The sequence below is a fragment of the Littorina saxatilis genome, linkage group LG14 (genome assembly GCF_037325665.1).
Source record: "Littorina saxatilis isolate snail1 linkage group LG14, US_GU_Lsax_2.0, whole genome shotgun sequence".
NCBI lineage: Eukaryota > Metazoa > Mollusca > Gastropoda > Littorinimorpha > Littorinidae > Littorina > Littorina saxatilis.
In genome coordinates this window covers 8,295,303-8,320,302 of record NC_090258.1, presented here as the reverse complement: position 1 = coordinate 8,320,302, position 25,000 = coordinate 8,295,303, and the positions used below count along the sequence as shown (strand labels likewise).

Here is a 25,000-nt window from a genome sequence, read left to right as displayed (position 1 = left end):
TCTTACCACAGCAACTTTGTTGTTAAGATTTGTTTCTTTTACTTAGTACTTCCTAATGCTCATAAACCATGGGTTTCGTAAAATCCAATGGTGTATGCAACAAGGAAGCAGCGATGTTTTTGACCCGTCTTTCTGCCGCTGTCTAGTCCAGATATGTATCGCATGCGTGTAGCGTTGAAAAAGTACAAAGGCTCTAAAACTTTACCGACCAGAACTTGTTTTGAAAAGACAATTCATATTGTCGGCAATAGGTGTTCAATACACTTCTCAAAAAAGAACAGCTGCAAAGTAACAACGAAAAGACTTTCTAAAAAGATCGCACACGCACAAAATGTGGGGGCGAATATGCTATGTCCAAAATTAACTCGATCGAAATTATACGATCTGGAAAATTTGTCAGATATGGGATATGCACAGTTCAGCAGCACTGGCAATGATCAGTGCTGGCAGACGACCGTTACATCACAGTGAAGTGCTCCGATGTTGAATACTCAATTGGTGTACTCATAAATCCTGATCAAATGAAACAGAGCGCTTTAGTAACAAGAGTATCTTAAAAACAAAGGGACGTAAGAGCTCTACACATATACGACATTTGCAACAAGAGTACGTGTGAGTTATACGGAACCAATCTCCTGGCATCTGAGAGAATACCAAGCATTGAAATTAACAAGCGACTTTCATCCTTGTTTCATTGTTCCATTCCAAATTATCCCTGTCATGAACGGAAACGTGAAGTAAAGGCTTGATCTTAATTGGAGGTCCCTCTGATGAGAGGACATCTTCCAATTAAGGACACTTGGTGACCAAGTGGTAACGCACTTGCGCTCGGAAGCGAGAGGTTGCGAGTTCGACCCTGGGTGATCAGGGCGTTAGCAATTTTCTGCCCCCTTTCCTAACCTAGGTGGTGGGTTCAAGTGCTAGTCTTTCGGATGAGACGAAAAACCGAGGTCGCTTCGTTGTACACTACATTGGGGTGTGCACGTTAAAGATCTCACGATTGACAAAAGGGTCTTTCCTGGCAAAATTGATTGTATAGGCATAGATAAAAAAAAAATGTCCACCAGAATACCCGTGAGACTTGGAATAATAGGCCGTGAAAAGTAGGATATGCGCCGAAATGGCTGCGATTTGCCGGTCGATGTGAATGCGTGATGTATTGTGTAAAAAATTCCATCTCACACGGCATAAATAGATCCCTGCGCCTTGAGTCCGAGTCTGGAGATACGCGCGCGATATAAGACTTCATATATATAACACTTTACGTAGTCCCTTCGTTTAACTGAAACGTACATACGACGTCTCACAAACAAAGGGAAGTAAGCGCTCTAAAATGCATACGACGTCACGTGTGTAAAAGAGTAAGTGAGAGTTATACGGAACCATTCTCCTGGCACCTGAGACAATAACTAAAATTGATATGGAACAAGCGACTTTCATCCTCAAAGTCTAAGTTTTTGTTTAAGTGTATACGACAGCTTGCACTGAATGTCTTCACAGCTGGCTCACAGTGTCTCCGTTCTTTCGTTTCAGATCCATGAAGGAGTGTTTTCTTACCTGTGACCATTGGTGTTGATACATCACAGTAAATGCCCTATCCACTCTGGGCTGAAATGCTGCCTATGTTTTGAGTGGTCTCCATGAGTATACGCCGAGAGGTTGAAAAAAAGGATATTACCCATCTGCATACCAGTCAGTGTGAGAGGATGATACACACGGATATCCCCCATCTTCGCTAAGTGAGTGATAAATACGGATATCACACGTCTTCGCTGAGAGGGTGATACAAACGGATATCACACATCTTCATACCAGTCAGTGTGCCAACGATGTAAACGTCATCAGTGCAAATTCGCTTGAATTTTCACTGCAGTGACATCCCTTTTCTTGGATGTTTGGAACAATCTTGGATTCGGTGAGGAAAGGGACGTAACCATGGCCATGCACGGAGAACTCTTGTTACGCTGTTTTGGACTGCTGTCTGCGGTACTCGCAATAGGTAAGTGTTGACCCTACTTCTAAAGGGAAAGGACACAAAACAAAAATGCTTGTTTGTTTTCCATACTACATCACACGTTCCGTAGAGAAACCTTAATAATTTTTTGGGGTATTTATTTTGTGTGTGTGTGTGTGTGTGTTGTTGTTGTTGTTGTTGTTGTTGTTGTTGTTGTTGTTGTTGTTGTTGTTGTGTGTGTGTTACTGTGTGTGTGTGTGTGTGTGTGTTTGTGTGTGTGTGTGTATGTGTGTGTGTGTTACTGTGTGTGTGTTAGTGTTAGTGTGTTTGTGTGTGTGTGAGTGTTTTAGGGGAGGGGGAGAGGGGGGTGGGGGGTATTTTATACGTCAAAAGCACCGAGTTTGGCATTGTTTTACGCGAATAGCAAAACGGCACATTAGCACCAGCAATGAGAAAATGTGCGTGGACAGAATATTAAATGAGTAGAAACGTTACTTGCGTTAAAAGTGCAGAAACGTTCATAGTATATTGTTTGCATGAAAAGGAACGCTTTTAGTTCGATTATCTTTGGAAAGCTTTTGGGTAGCTTTTGTTGGCTTAATATCCTTTTTCTTTCTTTTGTAAAACAACGTTTATAGATTTGGGGGGAGCCTAGGTTGCACGCAGGCCGCTAACATTATTTCCTGTTTAACTCTCTAATGTTTTGAGTGTTGTTTTTCATTGGTTCATTTCAATTTAACCTCAACATGCCAGGACGTTTACGTCAAGGAATAGAAGAACGCGCATGCGCAAGCTCACTGAATACGCACGCAATGCTTCACTAACAGACATACATTTTATCTCTTGGATTATCGCTTACATCCTTCTTGTGTGGTAATTAACATTTGCGGAACATATTTACAATTCAACATTTCTGAGAGAATCTGTAGAACATTCCCCCATCAAATTCCTTTGTCCAAGTCATGAACCACTGTTGATATTTGTGCGCTCTTTCGTTGTTTAAACAGCTGAGTGCTCTCCAATAACACCTATGCTTTCTCTTGTTCATTGTCTTGCTTTCTTTGTCTATATATCTCTTTTCTCCCTCTTTTTCTCTCACAAAACATGTTTCAGCCGCTCTCTGTCACACTCATAGGGGCCCACTCTCTTTCTAACGACCCCCTCTCTGCATAACCCTATCTCTGTGTGTATGAATGTGTGTCTCTCGATCTCTCTCTCTCCTTCAATCTCTCCCCCACTCTCTGTCTCTCTGCCTCCCCCTCTCTCTCTTTCTCTCTCTCTCTCTCTCTCTCTCTCTCTCTGTCCTTGTCTGTCTCTGTCTGTCTGTCTGTCTGTCTGTCTGTCTGCATGTCTGTCTGCATGTCTGTCTAACTGTCTGTCTGTCTGTCTGTGTCTCTGTCTTTCCTTCTCTTTCTCTCTCTCTCTCTCTCTCTCTCTCTCTCTCTCTCTCTCTCTCTTCTATCCGTCTCTGTCTCTGTCTCTCTCTGTCTCTCTGTCTCTGTCTCTGTCTCTCTGTCTGTCTCTCTCTCTCTCTCTCTCTCTCTCTCTCTCTCTCTCTCTCTCTCTCTCTCTCTCTCTCTCTCTCTCCCCTTCCCTATTTACAGGGCCAGGGAACGTCTTCGTCAACAGATTATAATTATTATCCTCGACATAAACAACTAATGATCTGTTTGCGCGTCTTCTTCGTTCGCTTTGCTTTCAAGCTCAGCTCTGATGGAAATCTATCCTCTGGAAGAAGGTTCCTGTGTTTGCAGAAATTCTTCGAGGAAAGGTTCTTTTGTTGTCGAACACAATGAGGGCAGTAATCGGAGTCGATTAATGAAGTGTGGTGATGTGTCGGAGAGGATGTTTGTTTCTGATTATTTCCTTCGATCGAACTCTGTGTGTGTGTGTGTGTGACCAAGTAACCTTGTACATAATTTCATGCAGTGCAACTTTCATTCCTCCATTTTGATTGTTGATAGGGTTTGCAAGTTTAACTGGCACACCAGTCTTCACATTTGTTAGTGTGATAAACATTTTTTATTCAACAACAAAAATGATTCAGTATAAATTCAACAAAGACATTAAATACAAAACTGGACCATATTACAATCCAAAGACTATTTCTTTCCATGAGTTGGACTTTGCTGTAACAGAAACAGAATCCATTCGCGTTAAAGTGCCTGACCCATTCCATTCTTACCTAAATCCCCCAATCAAAAATGACAGTGTTCCAAAGATGTGGAACTCTCACCCAATGCAGTTCTATCAGAATCAGTTAAACTTTGCAATATTCTGTGCAACCACAGGATGTGGAGTGTCCTATGCAGACCACATGAATAATTCAAACTTACTGACAAAGTGTGTGTACACATTTCACGTTTACTATCAGTGCAGGAGAATCTTGTCTGAACTTCAGGCACCAATGCCGCATGAAAAGAGCTGGAACCCATTCAACAATAGGATAAACATGAAAGTGTATGAGCGTCTCTGCAATGAATTCAATATAGATTTTAAGACCGACTTTAGGCAAAAGCAAGACAAAAACCATGGCATGGGAACACTATATTTATGGGGTGTCCACAGGAGGTATAATTTTGATTACTGGCCAGGTCATACATCTTTTTCTTCAAATGTGCAGGTACAGTTAGGATCAATAGAACAAGAGCACCACAATGCATGGACTACTTTTATATTAGACACCGGCAAAGGTTTCACTGGATCAGGTGTTGAAAGGATCAATGAATCTATCCGAACATATGCGTGGTGCTTGCTAGGCTCGCAGGCACAGACACGATCAAACATAATGAGAACAAGCACAGGGTTTGATGCACAGAAACAGTTGTTATCAAATTTAGAAGATGTCATAAACTCTGCAGTTGATCTGCCTTCCAGCATCAAAAGGTATCAAGACTCTCTCCGTTATGCAAGATCAAAAGTTGACTTTGCTGTTGGTAACGGCCTTTACATGTTACCTTCTGATCTCCAGCTGCAGATTGGAACAATAACAAATTATAACAATGAAATCATTATTGCTAGTGACACCCAGCCGCTTGGAAAGGGTGAAGAACTGAATTCAGAAATCAGAACGATGCTACAGCCATATCACAATGAACAGAAACAAAGCGTGACAAGTGAAGATCACGCTGCAGGTGAAGATCATTCTGTCACTAGTGATGATCAAGCTGTTAGTATTAGTGATGATCATGAATCGCAGAAGACTGCTCTAGTAATTGGTGGAGTGGGTGTAGGCTTACTTTTGCTTTATTCTCGTTAGCAGAACACCTGCAATTAAAACTATTAGAGTCCAGAGATGTTCAGCCATGAAACCAACAACTTTACCTGCAAAAGATAACAGCCAGCTAACAATTGAACCAATGATTCCTGGAAGTGCATCCAAAGCTTTTGCTGCTAGTTTCTTTAATAGTTCTGCAATGTGTTTGAGTTGTTTCTTTACCCATCCCGGATCAGATGGAGATGAAGGTGGAGGTGGAGGTGGAGGTGTGACAGTGCCACCTGCGAGTGTTAACACTAATGTGCTTATTGCAAATCCTAACGCAGTTAGTATACTAGCTATTGTGATTCCCTGCTCTCTGAAAAGCGTTCTAATTCTTTCAGCAAGAGTTGTGTCTTCGTAAAGGATTCTTTGAATTGTATTTTTTATTCTGCTGACCTGTGTTCTCAGTTGTTCTCTATTATTACTTAGAACTTCTAACCTTATGGCTTTCTCCTCCTGCAAATCTTTTAAACGCTTAGAAATTCTGTTTTTTACTTCTTGTTCTAGGTTCAAATCATCAGCATCAGCAAGTTTTTGTTTCTCTTTGTTTATATCTTCATCCAGCTGACCTAGTTTTGACAGATTATTTGCTATTTCACCTCTGATGGTTTGTAGTGATTGATTAAGGGCTTCTATTTCTCTCATAGGTAATAGTTCCTGTGGAGTCTTCAGTGAAGTTTCCTCAGAAAAAGAAGTCTCTATCTCTTGTATAAGTTGATCAGCCTCATCTGCAAGTTTATTAAGATCTTGCAATGGAACAGATTCTATTTGAGTAGCAGTTGGTAGTCCTAGTTCTGCTTGTTGAAGTAAGGAAACAACATGGGAAGGTGATGACCGTGTGCTAGGCACAATATCTAATTGCCTAAGTCGATTAGCAGTAAGTTTTTGTTTTAGTGAAACTTTTGATAGAAACTTAGCAGGATTAGATTTATATGTAAGTTGGACTTTTTCTCCTTTATCGCTAGTTGTATATAAATGATTTGCTTCCATTTTGAACTGGTTTGGATCTAAAACATCAGGTTCTTCTCCTAAACTTTTGTAGAAATCTCTAACTTTACCTTCCAGAAGTTCATGTCGTGCCACCTCATAATGCAGTGAATGATGGTAGGGAACCAAAGGGATTGCTTCGCTCATGTCGTCCGCTGGCTCAAATAAATCTTCAAATCCACCTTCTGCCATTTGTAACTTATTTTTTATTTTGAAAATAAAAAAAGATGGCACAATCGTTCGGTTCTGTTCTTGATCCTTACAGAAGGCTGAAAGAACCTCTCGGGGTAAAAGGAATAAGGCAAACAGTTATAGTTACAAATAATCCTTCTACTATTGATCAGAATGAAATACTTACTGTTAGGTTTCCTAATCTAGGTAAGAACGATGTTATTGTACCGGGCACTGTAAGACTATCATTCAAATTAGAATTAGAATCTGGCTCAGATGCAAATAGGACTTTGGCTTATAATGTAGGAAGAGCAATTGTGAGGAAGATTACTGTCAAACTGGAAGGGCGGGAAGTGATGTCATTGAATAATGCAGATGTTTTTTTAGTTTATGCAGATAATTGGTTGACTGACAATGAAAAGAAAAACAGAGTGTTTCAAGGGATTCAGTCAGACAATGGGATAAAAGTTAGAATAGGAGCAGGAGATAAAGCTGACAATAACAAAAAAGATAACGCTGTCAATGTTGCTTTTGGAAACAAATTTTGTATTCCACTTGACTTTGAACTCATAAATTCACATCCTCCCTTCTATCAAGGAGCATTGCGTGACAGGCTGTCATACGACCTGACTTTCAATAGTTATGATCGTGTTATGCTTTCACAAGACCCGGAAGCAAAGTATAAGGTGTCTGGAATTTCTTTAGAGTTTGATGTTGTAAACCATCCTGAACTGGCTAGACTTATAGAAAATCAGTACAGTTCTAAGCTGCCTATCTATTATGAAAGAGTGTTGAATCACAGTACACTTTCAAAAAGCCAGGCTGATCCAATCTGGAACATTAACTTGAATACACCAGCTAGGTCAATGAAGGGAATACTTATGTTGTTTGAGGAACCAAAAGATTCATATGAAAGGCAAATAGAAAAGTTTTACAATCCACTAATCAATAGAGTATATTGCACAATTGAAGGGCAGCCAAACCAAATATTTGCATCTGGCATGCTGCCATACCAACACTATGATGAAGCAAGAAAGTACTTTACTGGAGGAAGATTGAAAGACCCAACATCTGATCTTGTGGCTAAAGATCTACATTTACACGGTGTTGGCGTAGAAGATTTCTTGACAAATAAATATGCGTTATGGCTGGATCTCAGAACAACTGACGACAACAAACTGCATGGAAGTGGAAGGCGAATTGAAAACGGATCAGAAGGAATCACAATACAAATTGAAAAGGAAGTAGGGAGTAGTAGTAAATCAGTTAAGATCTACGTGTTTGTTGTGTCAGATGCGCAGTTAAACATCTCTGAAAGCAGATTACAGGATATTGTTTATTGAACGTGTTAAAATGAAGTATCTAGATTTTCTTCCAAAAGATCCACACTGTTCTTTGATTTGTGGGGCAACAGGTTGCGGCAAAACAAGATATGTTTTGGATTTATTACAGACTGTTTACATAAATCACTTTGAACACATAGTCATATTCTGTCCAACCATAAAGCATAACAGAACATACAAGGAGAGAAAATTCATATGGTCTGATCAAAATATATTTATTGTAAATCCTTCTGATCGTCTAAATGTTTGCTTGGAGCATTATTTCGATCTTTTTCAGAACACGCCAACACTGTTTATTATTGATGACTGTGCAGCAGAACGTGACATTGTTAGAAAGAAAAGTGCACTAGCAAAGCTTGCATTCAGTGGACGACATGCATTGATATCAGTTTGGATATTAACACAAAAATACAATGCAGTTCTGAAAGACTTTAGAGAGCAACTCAAAACAATAACATTGTTCTATTCAAAGGACCGTGACAGTTTTGAAGAGTGTCTTCGAGAAAATGATGTCATTGAAAACAAACAGGAGAGAGAAAGAATAAAGAATAATCTGAAATCTTCTAAGCACTCGAAACTGGTTTTAAAAACTGATCAACCAGTTCAGTATGTATGTTTGTAGAAATCCTTGCTAAGTTCTTGTCAAGTTCTTACTCAAGTTCTTGACAAGTTCTTACTCAAGTTCTTGTCAAGTTCTTGTCAAGTTCTTACTAAGTTCTTACCCAAGTTCTTACTCAAGTTCTTGTTAAGTTCCTACCTAAGTTCTTACTCAAGTTCCTACCTAAGTTCTTGTTAAGTTCCTACCCAAGTTCTTACTCAAGTTTAATTACTAGATTTTTATTTTATTCTGCATCAAAATAAAATGAACTGTGATGAATTGCTGATGCAGACTTCTACAGATATTGAAATCTGTGACAGTAGGACTATACCTGATAAAAAAGAAAGATTGTATTCACTTGCTGTTTGTGGAAAAACAAAACACTACCTTGGGCAGCAGTTAACTGTGGAAGAAGTACAACATCTTTCCTCAGAAGATATAGAAAAGTATCATGGACGGTATGAATCAGTGCTTGGTTCTAAGATGGTTAGAAGTATTGGACAGACTGTTATAGGTTTGTACACAAAGATTTTTGGACATTTTACACCTCTCGACTCGGAGGAAGACTTAACACATGATCTAACTCATGACCCTGTTGTTTCCAAGTCCCTCGAATCTCTTGCCTGTGGCCTGTATTATCGATTTGGTGCTTTATTAGTACCATTTGTTGCTGGATTAATTACTTTCAAACACATTAATTTTCAGAATAAAAAAGATGACGGATCAGTTGAAGCAGACAGTGGAGCAGACGAAAATACCAGAAGTGAACACAGTGACAAAGAAACCTGGTAGAGTAGAAGCAGGAAAAAAACTAGCCGAATGGAACAGACAAAAAAAGTTAAATCAAAAGGCAAAGCAGAACATTATGTCTGAGGTTGAGCAGACACCAAACATTCCTGAAGTGACTAAGGTCACACAAACTGATCAAGAATTAAAATCTTCATTTCTATCATACAGAAAAGTAGCTGTAGCAGCTGTTGTTGGAGGAGGTGGATACTTGCTTTACAAACTTTGGCAAGGCAAATATAAAGTGTCAGAAAGACCAAAATCAGAAACACCAAAATCAGAAACACCAAAACCAACAAACAAAGCAGTACAAACAATAACAAAGCCCACAGTAGTACCTGCAGTGGATTCATTTCATATGGAATAATTTTAATATTTTAATTTTGATAACATAAAAATGAGTTCTGAAAAGACAATAGTTAATCTAGTTTATCACGCTGCAGTGATTGGAGGCTTGAGTGTAGGTTACACAATGCTGGGTAAAAGTCTCCTCAGAATGAAACCAGCCGACTTGGGAAAGTTAGACTTCGAAGACGGTGCTAAACTAATTGGTGTTGTGACAGCTTCCTTTGCAACAAAAGACTTTTTGGTGAAGCAAGGAATTATTCCAGAAAATATAAACATGTAAGACAATAAAATGGCTAGCTTGGTTATGATGGTGGGAGGTGCGATTGTAAATGCGCTTGCATTTTCTGGCAGCAACTATTTGTTTTCTAAACTGCAAAATGGTGAAGAGAGGGAAAGGCACAACAAAGCCATGGAACAACTGGCGAAAGCACAGGATGAATACGAGAAGAAACGAATTGCGCAGTTAGACTTTATGAATGATAAACTCAGGCAGCAAGGACATGCAAACAAAACCTTTGACAATGTTGATGCAGCCATTCAAGAATACTATCTTGTAACTGGAAAGAAAATGAAGACAAGTGCTCCTCCAAAACTGGGTGACTTTTATCAGCCTTCAGAAGAGCAGAAGGTGGGCGAGATTGTTTTCATTGTTATTGGTATGGCTGTTGTTTACTTTATTGCGCGTGCTGTCAAATCTTAATATTCTGTCATTTAAAAAACCATGAGTGATGCTTTGTTATCTAAAATATATTATTCCCCAAAAGGATACTGGAAAGGAAGAACTGCTATTGACAAGCTCAGTGACGCAGCAGGTGTTTCTCAAGATATAGCAAAGAAATGGTTGTCAAAGCAGGCAGTTTGGCAGATCTATTTACCTGCACCAAGAAAAATTACACGACCACACTTTGTTAACATTAAACCGAATGACACTCATCAAATAGACCTGCTGTATTTACCGCATGACACAGTCAGAAGGAAGAAATATAAGTATGCACTGACTGTAGTTGATGTTGCAACAAGATACAAAGATGCTGAACCGTTGACAGAGAAAAGTGCTATAGCTACAGCTGTTGCCCTGCAAGAAATTTACAGACGTGGACCACTAAAGTATCCCAGAATGATTCAGTGCGATGATGGTAAGGAGTTTAAAGGAGCTGTCAACCAGCTTCTGTTAAAACATCATGTTACAGTGAAGAGAGGTATTCCAGGAAACCACAGGTCACAGGCTATTGTTGAGAGCTTTAACAAACAGTTGGCAGAAAAACTGTTTTCATATCAGTACCATCAGGAATTTTTGGACACAGAAAGTAAATTGCGTAACACTGAATGGGTCAAAAGATTACCATCAGTACTTAGAGCAATGAATCTGGAGGTATTTAAAGCTACAGGGTTAAGACCAGTTGATGCAATCAAACAGAAAACAATACCTGTTGCTCCAAAGTCAACAACACCAGTGGCATTACTACCTTTCAATCAGAAAGTCAGATATTTATATGCACCCGGTGAAGCTGAGGGTGACAGCAGGAAGCGTGCAACGGATCCAATCTGGAGTATTGACATTCATGAAATCAAGAGAGTAGTAGAGACAAATCCACCTATATATTACTTGAGAGAACCAGCACCGCAAAGAGCCTTTGTAAAAGAGGAATTACAATTAGTTCCACGTGGTACAAATGTTAAATGATTTTTTATTTCAGATTTTATAGTGTTAACAAAAATGGAAGCTCTGAGAAAGAATTGCAACTTCATTTTTTTGATTTATATTTTTATTTTGAGTTATAAAATCAAACTCACAGCGATGGAAGACTCTGTATTAGAATCTTTATCGACAGTATTTGACACCGTTGAATTACAAGTAACGGATCCTCAAAATGTGCAGTCCAGTGTGCAAGACGCCATTGAACAAATTCCAAACAATTTGTTGATTGAACCTCCAGTAAAAGTGCAGATAGTCAGTTTAATAAAATACAAAACAGTCAGTGATGAGGTGCTAGAAGTTCATGTTTCAACCAGACAACTAGCACTTAATTCTATGGCAGAATTGAATGGAAACTGGGCAGATGAAATGATGAAACGGTTTGAGCAAGCTGCAGAGGATGCAAAGATGAAAGGATCCGGATGGTCAGAAGGTGAAATTATAAAAATAGAATTGAAGCTAAGTAAATTTGCCCCCATCAGAGGTAGAAGTTACATACCTTTACCTCCTGCTCTTGTCAAAAAACGTGCTGTGCTGAACATAAAGAATGATGATGACAAATGTTTTATGTGGTGTGTTCTGGCAAGACTGTACAGTGTAAAGAAAAATGCAGAAAGAGTGTCTAACTATCATGCATACAGAAATAAACTAAACTTTACTGGTATTGAATTTCCTGTCAGCATTACAAGCATTGACAAATTTGAACAGCAAAACAAACCCATCACCGTAAATGTTTACACGTGGGATGAGGAAGATGAACTGAAACCAGTCAGAATATCAAAGAACTCACCAACGATTGGTGATTGTGATACTAACCATGTTGACATGTTACTAATGACTGATGGTGTAAAATATCATTACACTTTGATTCGTACAATGAGTAGACTGATGGCGAGCACAAGCAATCACAATAGTAAACAAGACTTTTGTAGGCGATGTCTCTTGCGTATTCCATCAATTCATGCAGCACTTATACACAAGCAACATTGTAAGAGCGTTGATGATGCGGTTGTGAAGTTAACAACACCACCGCCAGACAGCAAAGTGTATTTTAAGAATGTATGCAAACTACAGAAAAGTCCTTATGTTGTTTATGCTGACTTTGAATCTATCATTGTGCCATATGAAGGACCTTTACCAAAAGACCTACCTAAAACAGTAACTCTAAGTAATCATCAAGTCTGTTCATATGCATTTATTGTTGTTAGTTCAGATGGTAAACATTCTAAACCGCAATTGTACAGAGGACCTAATGCAGCAAAGAACTTCTTACAGCAAATGAACCAAGTGCGAAATGACTGCTCCAAACAACTGAATCTTTCAGACATTGTTATGAAACCTGAAGACCAAGAACAGTTTAACTCTACCACACAGTGTTGGATATGCGAACAAAGTCTAACACCAAACACAGACAATCCAATAGTAAGAGATCATGATCATGTAAGTGGGCAGTTCCGAGGAGCAGCACACAGCAAATGTAATCTACAATTAAAGTTTGATCCTAAGACTTGGAAGCTTCCAATCTTCTTCCATAACTTGCGCGGTTATGATTCACATCTGATCATGCAGGCAGTAACTGATGAATACAAAGCAAGATGCATTGCGCAGTCTTCAGAAAAGTACATGGCCTTTACTCTGAATAGTTTACACTTCTACGATTCTGCTCAACATCTGATGGGAACACTTGAGTCTTTATCTTCATCACTAACTGCTTTCCCAATCACATGTAAGTACTTTGACAGTGACTTAGTTAGAAAGGGAGTCTATCCATATGAATACATGGATTCGTGGGAGAGGTTTGATGAAGATGAGTTACCACCAAAGGATGCTTACTTCTCACGGCTGAAGGGTAAAGGTATAAGTGACGAAGACTATGAACACGCTAAGACTGCATGGAATAAATTAGGATGTAATACAATGGGTGATTATCATGATCAATATTTGTTGGCTGATGTTTGTTTACTTGCAGATATATTTGAGAATTACAGAAGAACATGTATGAAGCACTACAATCTAGATCCTTCACATTACATATCTGCACCAGGCATGAGCTGGGATGCATTTCTTAGATTTACAGGAGTAAAGATTGACTTGCTATCAGATCTTCCTACACTTCAGATGATTGAAAATGGACTACGTGGAGGAATCAGTATGGCTTCACACAATTACTGCAAAGCCAACAACAAATACTTGGACGACTTTGATCCTATGAAACCTTCTAATTACATCATGTATCTAGATGCAAACAATTTGTATGGTTGGGCAATGTGTCAGACGCTTCCACTTCGGAACTTTAAGATCTATTCAGGACCATTTTCACAATGTGTTGTGCTGACAATATTAAAAGCAGGCCCAGACAGTCGAAAGGGATGGATACTAGAAGTTGACTTAGACTATCCACTATCACTTCATGATCTACATAATGATTATCCTTTAGCGGCTGAGAGGTTAAAAGTAAACCCAAGAGAACCCCCAAAGCTGGTGCCCAATCTGTTTCACAAAAAGAAGTATGTGTGTCACTACAGACTGTTACAGTTTTACATTAGACATGGATTAATTTTGAAGGCTGTTCATCGTATAATTTTATTTGATCAAGAACAGTTTATGAAACCTTACATCATGAAAAACACAGAACTGAGAACCAAAGCCGCTGATGCATCAGAGAAAGACTTTTTTAAACTGATGAACAACAGTTGCTTTGGTAAGACAATGGAAAACCCACACAAGAGAAAGGATGTTAGACTTGTTACAAGAGAAAATGAGGCCATCAAGCTGACATCCAAACCACAGTATCAAGACTTTAAATACTTTCATGAACAGCTGTATGGTATCTTAATGAAAAAACTTGTAGTCAAGCTTGACAAACCAGTATTCATAGGCTTTACTGTGCTAGAGTTGTCAAAACTGTTGATGCTTGAGTTTTTGTATGATTATTTGAAACCAAGATATCCGAAATCGAGAGTACTTTACACAGACACAGATTCATTCTTACTTGACATTCCAGCGGATGACATTTACAAAGATCTAGAAGCTGAAAGTCCTGCAGTAAAAGGAAAAGATTCTTTTTATGACACTTGCGACTACCCTAAAGAATCACCATTGCACTCAAATGTTAACAAGAAGGTTATTGGAAAGATGAAAGATGAAATGAATGGGAAGATAATTAAGGAGTATGTTGGATTGCGTGCAAAGATGTACAGTGTTGCAAGTGAGAAAGGGGTGGTTAAAAAAGCAAAGGGTGTAAGCAAACAGGTTGTAAAGTCGAGCATATCGCATGATAACTACAAGGAAGCACTGTTTCAGAAGCGAGTGTTTCACCATGACAACCCTAAGATCAGTTCCACGCTTCATCAGATCAACACAACTATTGTAAACAAGAAATCTTTAGATGCTAATGACACAAAGCGCGTTTATTCATCACCAGAATATTCTTATGCAATTGGGCACTGGAGAACAAACGCGGCTCCAAATAGTCTGAGTGTGTAATAAGAATTTTTGTCAATCGGGAAAACCCGCTATGACAGCTTTGTTTTGACTGCAGCGGGGAAAAGGACGTTGCTTGCGTTGGGGAAGTGTTTGTGAAAGGGGAGTACTAGGCTTTGTTGAGTTTCAAAGCAGCCACCAAGTACACTTATCAAAAGCTTGAATAAAATAAACAAGTCAATTGAATAAGTTAACACTCGGCGGCCGCCCGAAGGCAGCCTAAAAAGTTTATTGTAGGGCGTTGAAGCAGGGTGAAGCAAAAACAATAACACAGCTGAAGCAGGGTGTTGAAGCAGGATGATTAAGAAGACAGCCAAAGCAGGGCAGGCGCAGCAAACCGTACATGCATGATCGTTACTATATTTAGAATCACGTCATTACTATTTTTGAAACCGTACATGCATGATCGTTACTATATTTAGAATCACGTCATTACTATTTTTGAAACCGTACATGCATGATCGTTACTATATTTAAACACTTGTCTAACAGTGCAGGTGCAGTGTGATACTTCTGTTGTTGCGCACAAACAAGCACTGTAAGTCTAAGACTGGGACTGTTGGAGCTCTGATGTGACAGGAATATGCGGCGTTTCTGACCAGTACTCTCTGTACTCTTCGATCTGGAGCATCTCTTCGATTTGTTTAAGTTTGCCCATGATAAAACTGATTGGCAAACCAACAGTGGTAAATCGCGGAAATGCATAAAGCGATCTAGCAACGGCGCGTAGTCTACGCGCATGAACATCGGAATAGCCAGTTTTTGCTTTCAACCAGTCAGCCCACGTTTCTTTCATTCTCCCTTCTTTTCTTTGCTTCTCCTGCCATTGTTTGCACATAATCAAAAACTGTCCAAACTGAATGTAAATTAAGATTTGTTGTGCGTCCTGTCTTTTGAGATTTCTCATCCCTTTTTGCAGTCTTTCCACAATATCTTTTTCATTTTCTGCTTGAGCAAAATAAGCATTTGTGAAAGCTTCTGTGGATATAGCATGGCTAACATCTGCTTGGTTTGAAACGAGATAGTGATGTAAATCATTTGGCGTTGTTGGTTCTACTCTCTTTTTCTTTCCGTCTTTTTCTTTGAACAAATCTTCTATCTTCCTTTTTGGTTTTTTGGGCAGTCTCATTAATCCTTCTGTTTTAGCCTTAACTGCTATTAAGGCCATCTGCTCAAAATATTTTCTATTCTCTTCTAGTACATGCTGTTCTTCTTCTGTCCAAAATTCTGATGGTGTTGGCGCTGGTAGTGGGACATTACAAGCTTGTTCCATGTCAGGTAGAATTAAAGTTGTTGACCGCCTAGAATAATCTAACAATTCTTGATGAACATTTTGCGATTCAAGAAGCTCTTTCTCTAATTCTGCGACATTCACCTTGTTAAATTAAGCACTTTTTTCACTGAAACACAAACACGTCTTCACAGAACAGCACCTCAATACGAAATGGCGAGACAGGTCTGCCTGGTTGCTAACAACACAAACTAGATCGGGTTGTTATCAACACACAGTGGTGGGCGGAAGTGACGTAACTGTTGCTATCACATGATTTAATCTTGTCTTGCCATTGGAGGAATATAGAAGACAGGCTTGCTGTTTGTTTTTACCAGATCAATACGGTAGTTATGGCTTGCCGACGACGGGCAGATTGGATCGAAACACACGCTGGCTGCAACTAGTTAATATTTCAATGGAAACTAAATTTAGCGTTGCACAGAGAGAAAGGGAGAATGTACGTTCTGGGTTACTGATTCCGACAGACCCGGCATTGGTTCAAAACAACCTTACTTTACTGTATTTTTTTTGTATGGATTTATGCAGTATTTTTCTGATTTTGTCGCATGTTTCATTTTAGTAAAAGTTTAGTCCAGAAGCCTATTTTGCGTTAATATTTAGGGTCTGTCGGAATCGGTGAGCCAGAACGTACATTCTCCCTTTCTCTTTCTTCTGTGATTTAAAGGCAGAGTAAGCCTCCCGTAAACCATCACAGATACGGTCAGGCTTTTACACACAGTACAAACACCCTTTCATTTAAACACTCACCAATTGAGAACATCCTAGGTGCCCTCCGTAAAGAGCGAACAATTTTCAAAGAATTTATTTTTGCGTGGTTTATCTTACCCCTGAGCCATCGTGAACCCGTGTGATCCAGTTTTCCCTTTTCACAATGCAGTCGTCATAGTTAGTCATTTGAATGCGACTCGACGTGAGCTTAATATCTACATTGAAAAGCACGTTTTTTATGCACGAAACAACGGCTGTGGTTCACAAGAACTCTAGCGATGGCTTTTGACTGTTGAGAGGAACGGCGATTTGCACTGATAAAACCGTCGTCTGCCACGACCCTTGCGTGACCCTGCTTCCGGGCTTTTCTTTTTTTAAACTTTCACAACTTCGAATTGTTCTGATCTTGTCTTGATGAAAAACGAATTCTTTTATGATTAAAGAATGTTTGTGTAACAAGCTGTCAATTTATTATTTAGATTTTAAAAGTTAGGTCTAGCACCAAAACGAGGCGCCATTGTTGTAGAGGACCAAGTCCACGAAAATAAATTCTTGGAAAATGTCTCACGCTCGACAGAAAGCAGCCAGGATGTTCCCGTTCGGTGAGCGTTCAAATGGAAGTATGCTTGTACTGTATTTAGACGCTCGGGGAGCTCTGTGATGGTTTACGGGAGGCTTACTGTGCCTTTAATATGTGTGAGGGTGTGGCAAGTCTGCTCATATTACACCAAGTAAGTGATTAGAATACTAACGGAAAAGCAACTTGCGTTATTCATGATGGATAGAATGTTCTCTGCATTAAAACTGTCCATACTTGCCACTGAAAAATGACAGAAAAGTGTGATTGCGTGTGTCCTTATTTTCTGCTTGTCGCGACTGATCCAGTTCCAGTAGATCCCTTTGGTTTCCGAACTTGGAGAATATTAATGGTCCTTTCTAATGGTCTTCTAAATTCTCTTTACTTCGACACAATCATACAACAACAATGCAAGAGCCTGGGTTCATTCAGTCTACAAAGGGGTTTTGGTTAATGAATCATTTCCGAGATTGACACAGCTGTACGTCGAATAATTCATTCATTTCAGAATTCTTACTCCACACAGGTCGCACCCAGGTTGTAGATTGTGTGTGTGTGTATCAACGGATGGTCTTATCCCCTGTAAATACCTGTGCAGATTTGAAAGTTTGAATAAAACTGGAGGACGGTGCCTTTCTTTTCTCTGCCAACCCACTCTCGTCAGCTCTGCCAATATCTAGGGAGCCAACATCAAGGGAAATAATCGATGACTGCACATGGATGATCAGCCTTTGAACTCAGCTACGACATGATCGTGGTATCGAGTATAATGGCTTCATTGAGTTATCTCCCTTCACCACTATTGATTAGTGGGGGAAGATTTGTAGATACGCAGAGAGAGAGAGAGAGAGAGAGAGAGAGAGAGAGAGAGAGAGAGAGAGAGAGAGAGAGAGAGAGAGAGAGAGAGAGAGAGACACACACACACACACACACATACACACACACACACACACACACACACACACACGAACGCACGCACGAACGCACGCACACATGCACGTCCTCTCTTTCTCCCCCCCCTCTCTCTCTCTCTCCCTCTCTCTCTCTCTCTCTCTCTCCCCCTCTCTCTATCTCCCTCTCTCTCCCTCCCTCTCTCTATCTCCCTCTCTCTCTCCCACCTCTCTCCCTCCCTCTCTCTCTCTCCCACCTCTCTCCCTCCCTCTCTCCCCTCTGTCTCTGTCTCTCTGTCTCTCCCTCTCTCTATCTCCCTCCCTCTCTCTCTCCCACCTATCTCTCCCTCCCTCCCTCTCTCTCTCTCTCTCCCCCTCTCTCTATCTCTCTTTCTCCCCCCTCTCTCTCTCTCACCTCTCTCTCTCTCTCTCTGTCTCTCTCTCTCTCTCTCTCTCTCTCTCTCTCTCTCTCTCTCTCTCTCTCTCTCTCTCTCTCTCTCAGCTGGATGTTAGCTATTTAAGCCCATTCTCACGTCCCCTTCTACCGAAAGCTTTCATCCGATCACTCACAGATTGTCCACCAATCCATTCTTCCAGAAATCGAAAGCTAACCTGAACCAGCACAACCCTACTTAAAGCCAAGATACACGATCGGTTTCGCCCGTACGTTTGAGACCGACGGCCGAAACTGACCACAAACCGATCGTGTGGCAACCGAACCGTACGTCTCACACGCTTGACAGCATCCGCCTCGGCCCGTCCGTTCGAAATACAGCTGGATCTATTCCGAACGGATGGCAAGCATCCTCCAGCCAATGAGCGCTCGTCTTTCAGTCGACACCCACTTTGCAAATGGCGGTCAGTTTAGCATCAAAACTTACCGATTCGGAATCGAAATATCTCATCAACCTGAATCTTGGCGACGAGTTAGAATCTATGGAACCATGGAAGTAAAAACTACAAAAACCAGCAACATCGAGACCTGTTCCTGCTGTCCATGCAGCAGACTTCCACGTCAAATTAATGTGGGGTAAAACGACCTTCACTTCGTATGTCTCAGGAGCATGGTGTAGCAAGCGTCCGTTCATCTGAGACGATCAGGTCTGACCCGTCCGCCTCAAACGTACGTGCGAAACCGATCGTGTATCTTGGCCTTAAAGACCCACTCCGTTTCGTGAACACAGTTCGCCTCACCGTCTCAGGTCTGGCCAGGCTATTACAAGGGACAAGACCATCCCTCCACTTGGTCACATACCAAAAATAAACACCCTGACTGCTTGCTTTGGTGAGTTTGATTTTTGTTATGAATTAATTGTCGATGTACTGGTGTCTTTTACGAAATTAATTCTTTTAATAAAACCTATGCCCAGAGAGCACCCAGGTTGTTGATTGTTGGTATGAGGCCAAGTGGAGGGATGGTCTTATCCCACTGTGACCAAGTGGAGGGATGGTCTTATCCCACTGTGACCAAGTGGAGGGATGGTCTTATCCCACTGTGACCAAGTGGAGGGATGGTCTTATCCCACTGTGACCAAGTGGAGGGATGGTCTTATCCCACTGTGACCAAGTGGAGGGATGGTCTTATCCCACTGTGACCAAGTGGAGGGATGGTCTTATCCCACTGTGACCAAGTGGAGGGATGGTCTTATCCCACTGTGACCAAGTGGAGGGATGGTCTTATCCCACTGTGACCAAGTGGAGGGATGGTCTTATCCCACTGTGACCAAGTGGAGGGATGGTCTTATCCCACTGTGACCAAGTGGAGGGATGGTCTTATCCCACTGTGACCAAGTGGAGGGATGGTCTTATCCCACTGTGACCAAGTGGAGGGATGGTCTTATCCCACTGTGACCAAGTGGAGGGATGGTCTGATCCCACTGTGACCAAGTGGAGGGATGGTCTGATCCCACTGTGACCAAGTGGAGGGATGGTCTTATCCCACTGTGACCAAGTGGAGGGATGGTCTTATCCCACTGTGACCAAGTGGAGGGATGGTCTTATCCCATGTAAAAGCCTGGCCAAATCTGCGACGGTGAGGCGAACTTTTTTCGCGAGGCGGAGTGGGCCTTTAACCTGAACATGTGATGGGTTTGCAAGGTTCTTTTTCTTCCTTCTTCTTTTGTTTTCACGGGTTGCGACTCTCACGTGCACTCGTTGCAGTGGTCACCTCTGATGTCAAGAGTACGATGAACCTTTGACTATTAAGGTTTAACTAGTTGGCCTATATTGGGACAGGTATTGGTCATACGCTGAGGATGTGGTGTGATACTTTGACTCGAACAAGCCCGCCTGTGGCTGTCTTCTTCGACACGCCAGCATTAGGCTTGTCTCGTCAAAATATCGAGATACGAACATGATAACCAGAGACGAGAGATGATGCATGCGTGGCTTCGTGTTTTCCAAGCCCTGAGACTTTCGCTGTGAACTTGGGATCTTTTTCGTGCGTATGTGTGTACACGGGGGTGTCCCGGACACCCAAGAGAGTCTGCACAAAGTTGACTCCGAGAAATAAATCTCTCGCCGAACCGGGGATTCGAACCTTTGATCACCCCTTGGCCTTGTATGGTGCTTTTTGAATAAGACCGGCGGACTTAATTGGTAGAGCTGTGATCGCAGGACGCAACAGAAAATAAAACGCCTTGAGTGGGTGTGTCTGTTGCCTCCAGGGATAGCAGCGTCTCAAGCCAATTATCTCCCTTCTCTCTCAATTCCGCTCTACAATGTGGCTTTGTGTTCCTGTAGCAAAACCTAATCACTCGATACTAATTATAAATGCGTGTTAATATGAATTATACATCCAGATTTACGTTTTGCAGGGAGGGACAAACTTAAGCACAGTATGAGAGAGATGTTCAGATTCAGATTTAAATTTAAAGATTTAGATGTATTACAAAAAGATGAAGGGTTTAGGCTAAGCCTCATCTTTCAACTTTTCCCTTGGTAATACAAAACATTACGTTTAATAGGGAAAAAGCGGAGAGAGAGAGGAGAGAGAGAGAGAGAGAGAGAGAGAGAGAGAGAGAGAGAGAGAGAGAGAGAGCGAGAGAGAGAGAGAGAGAGAGCGAGAGAGAGAGAGAGAGAGAGAGAGAGAGAGAGAGAGAGACACACAAACTTACAAAAACAGATACACAGATTCACGAACACACAAACAGGCAGACATACAAACACACAGACAGACAGACAAACACTAACACAGACAGACACAAACAGACAGACAGACAGACAGACAAACACTAACACAGACAGACACAAACAGACAGACAGACAGACAAACACTAACACAGACACAAACAGACAGACAGACACAAACAGACAGACAGACAGACAAACACTACCACAGACAGACACAAACAGACAGACACAAACAGACAGACACGCACAGACAGACACGCACAGACATACACAAACAGACAGACACAAACAGACAGACACAAACAGACAGACACAAACAGACAGACACAAACAGACAGACACACACAGACAGACACAAACAGACAGACACAAACAGACAGACACAAACAGACAGACACAAACAGACAGACACAAACAGACAGACACAAACAGACAGACACACACAGACAGACACAAACAGACAGACACAAACAGACAGACACACACAGACATACACAAACAGACAGACACAAACAGACAGACACACACAGACATACACAAACAGACATACACAAACAGACAGACACAAACAGACAGACACACACAGACATACACAAACAGACATACACAAACAGACAGACACAAACAGACAGACACACACAGACATACACAAACAGACAAACACTAACACAGACACAAACAGACAGACACACACAGACAGACACAAACAGACAGACACACACAGACAGACACAAACAGTGCGTAGAACTGTTTCTTATCTTTAAGACAAAAGCAAAACAACATCATATCCTTTTCCTCAGAGGGGGGGGGGGGGGGGCGGTCGGAGGGGGGGGGGGGGAGAGGGCCAGAAATTGTGACTGTCAGTGAAGATTGACAGCAGGGGAAGAATCTCACAGACGGGATCTCCCCTCCTTCCTGTATAGACTATATCATAACTCGATGCCAAAAGGCCGACAATGGGGGATATGTATGCCGAATACTTTCTATTTTGTGAAAAGTCCGTGTTCGTGTTGGCATTTCGGGAAAAGTGATATGCACTCCAGTATATAGACCTCAGTTATGTGTGCATTGATGTGTACTTTTATGTGTCTATATGTTCCGATAGTGTGTTTTTGTGTGATGTTATCTCGTACACGAGCCAAAAGAAAAATGTCTGTTTGTTGCATTCAGACAATACAGTTTTATTGAATTGAATGGAATTGAATTTCCTTTTCCCCACGCAAAGAGAGGGCGTTTCCCGAGAGAGATTGTAAGTGTGTCATGTGTGAGAAGAATAGTACAGAAGAACTCTTCGAGACTTGATATATCACACTGTTTGATAACGGTAGCCCGTTCCAGCCTACCATTTTCATCCTGTCGTCCCTTTACTTTTTGCGTGAACAAATCCCGGGAAAATATCCCATACATGCACACACACACACACACACACACGCGCGTGCGCGCACACACACACACACACACACACACACACACACACACACACACACACACACACACACACACACACACACACACACACACATACATCTAAACATACACCTACACACATGCACACACACACACACACACACGCACACACACACACACGCACACACACACGCACACATACACACACATACACACACACACACATACACACACACTGCGGAGAAAGAACGAACTGACCATTGATTTTACACACACACAAAATCTACCGACCTTATTTGTTTGACATGTTTTCATAACTATCACTTTTTTTTCTTTTAAAAATAAAACGCGAAAATGGCTTTATTGAATTTGGCACTGTTCACTTTTGGTATGGACAACACAACTCCTCTGTAAACGTTGTTTTGTTTTTTAATAAAAAAGTGTATTACTCTCCGTTTCTTTTGTCAAAAACGTGTTTTGCTTTATGTAATGGGATGGACCAACGCGAGAGCAGCAGCAACTCTTTTTGCCTTGGGGGTAGGGTTGGGTGGATGTGGATTTGTGTTCACGAAATAGCTTGTATTGTTACGGACAGACAGACAGACAGAGAGTGACAGACAGACAGACAGACAGAGAGTGACAGACAGACAGACAGACAGACAGACAGACAGACAGACAGACAGACAGAAAGACAGAGGCGTGGGTAACTAAGGGTGAGAGAGATGGAGCTTACAAAGTTAGATTTGTGTAAATCCGGTATGATGCTCTCTCCAAAAAAGCCAACTTGCACAATACTCCACTTGAATAACTCTCCGGTACGAAAGATGAGAAAGGTTCACTTCGCTGCGGTCATACTGTTTGTTCTCTGGCTTGTGTTAATTAAACAACTTTTTTTTTTAGCTCGATCGCCTTTCCTGTGTGCACGGGCCATGCTTGGGTACTTTGAACGAACTTTAGGATTATTGAGCCCACTGATCACAGTAAAAATTCACAATTTTCAAGGCGAAGTGTCCGGACTGAAACGCAATCTCTCACAGAGCTATCCGAACATGCCCGCATTTGGCGGCAGATCTCGCAAGGCCACGCAAGTTAACGCACATTTATCGCGCGACTTGGCGGCGCTGACCGATAGGGCAAGTCGCCTATTGCCTACAAGCGAGGTCATTTGGACAAGGAAGAACTGAGATGAGAAAGCGCGTCATCAATTATGACGCAGCAACACGAAAACGTCACATCCTTGAGAATCAAGATGGCGTTCATTCTTCAGCGAGACTGTGTGCAGCATGCCAAGTTCAGAATCCCCTCTGTTCCCCTTTTGTTCTTGAGGCCTTCGTTTTCACCAAGGGGCAGACAGTCGTACGAAAGTTGATACATGCGAGAGACCAGACGCTACAACGCCTACGTCCTGTCAGGACCCTTTCATGGGGAGTTGCTTTGGGTGCAGGAATAAAGCATTCGGGAAAAATGAAGACGGTGAGATCCCGCTTGGCATCAAATACCCAAGCGGACTGAACATCATGGCCAGGCGGAATTCCAAGAAGAAAGCGTTAGAGTTGAAGCCTGGACGGAAGGGACGTCCGACGATGTCCATCTGGGTGGCCAGGGGTATGCCGGACGCGCGGCCCAAGTTCTCGTCCAGAGACAAGCACATCGTCAGGGAGTCGTGGGGCTTCCTCCGCACCAGCATGTTCAAGGTGGGCAAGATCATGTTCTGCGAAATGTTAGAGGCCGTGCCCAAGATAAAGGAGCTGTTCCGGAATAACGCCAAGAATGAGGCCTTGCGGGACGACATCGAGTACCTGGCCATAGGACACGCGCAGCGCGTGATGGTGACCGTTGATAAGGTCATCAAGATCATCGACGCCCCTTCCAAGGTCGCGTTCTACATGCACGAGGTCGGCGACCGCCACGCGGAGATGGATGTCCGCATCGAGTACCTGGATCTCTTCGTCCCCTACTTCATTACTGCCATCCACCCGTCCTTGGACGAGAGGTGGGCCTCTAAGATTGAGGACGCTTGGGGTGCCTTCTTCACCTACATAGTGCACCTCATGAAAGAGTCCATGGTGTTCTAGCATCGCAATGCGCCTCAAACCTGCATCGCCTTTTTCGCGTACTTCGTTCACTTCGTGAAAGAATTTATGGTTTTCTAGCATTCGGGTACACCTGAAAATGCGACAGCTTGCATCTCCTTTTTGGTTGATTTCACGAAAGAGTTTATGGTGTTCCAGCATTCGGGTACACCTCAAATGGCGACAGCTTGCATCCCCTTCTTGGTTAACTTCATGAAAGAGTTTATGGTGTTTTAGCATCGCAATGCGCCTCAAACCTGCATCTCCTTGTTCGCCTACTTCGACCACTTCATGA

At 41.7% G+C, this 25,000-nt stretch overlaps 1 protein-coding gene and 1 long non-coding RNA gene across 2 annotated transcripts in view; both read left to right on the top strand.

The window, feature by feature from the left end:
- LOC138947045 (uncharacterized) overlaps window positions 1–25,000 on the top strand; it is a 49,974-nt gene that overhangs the window by 9,608 nt on the left and 15,366 nt on the right. Inside the window, exon 2 of the long non-coding RNA XR_011449531.1 lies at window positions 1,534–1,999. This is a non-coding gene — a long non-coding RNA (uncharacterized lncRNA). The remainder of the gene's footprint in view (window positions 1–1,533; window positions 2,000–25,000) is intronic.
- The window catches only part of LOC138947042 (neuroglobin-like), a 2,247-nt gene continuing 979 nt past the window's right edge, over window positions 23,733–25,000 (top strand). Inside the window, exon 1 of the mRNA XM_070318469.1 lies at window positions 23,733–25,000. This exon is cut by the window's right edge and continues 979 nt beyond it. Within this exon, the coding sequence (XP_070174570.1) occupies window positions 24,055–24,708 (654 nt within the window). The 5' untranslated portion in view covers window positions 23,733–24,054 and the 3' untranslated portion in view covers window positions 24,709–25,000.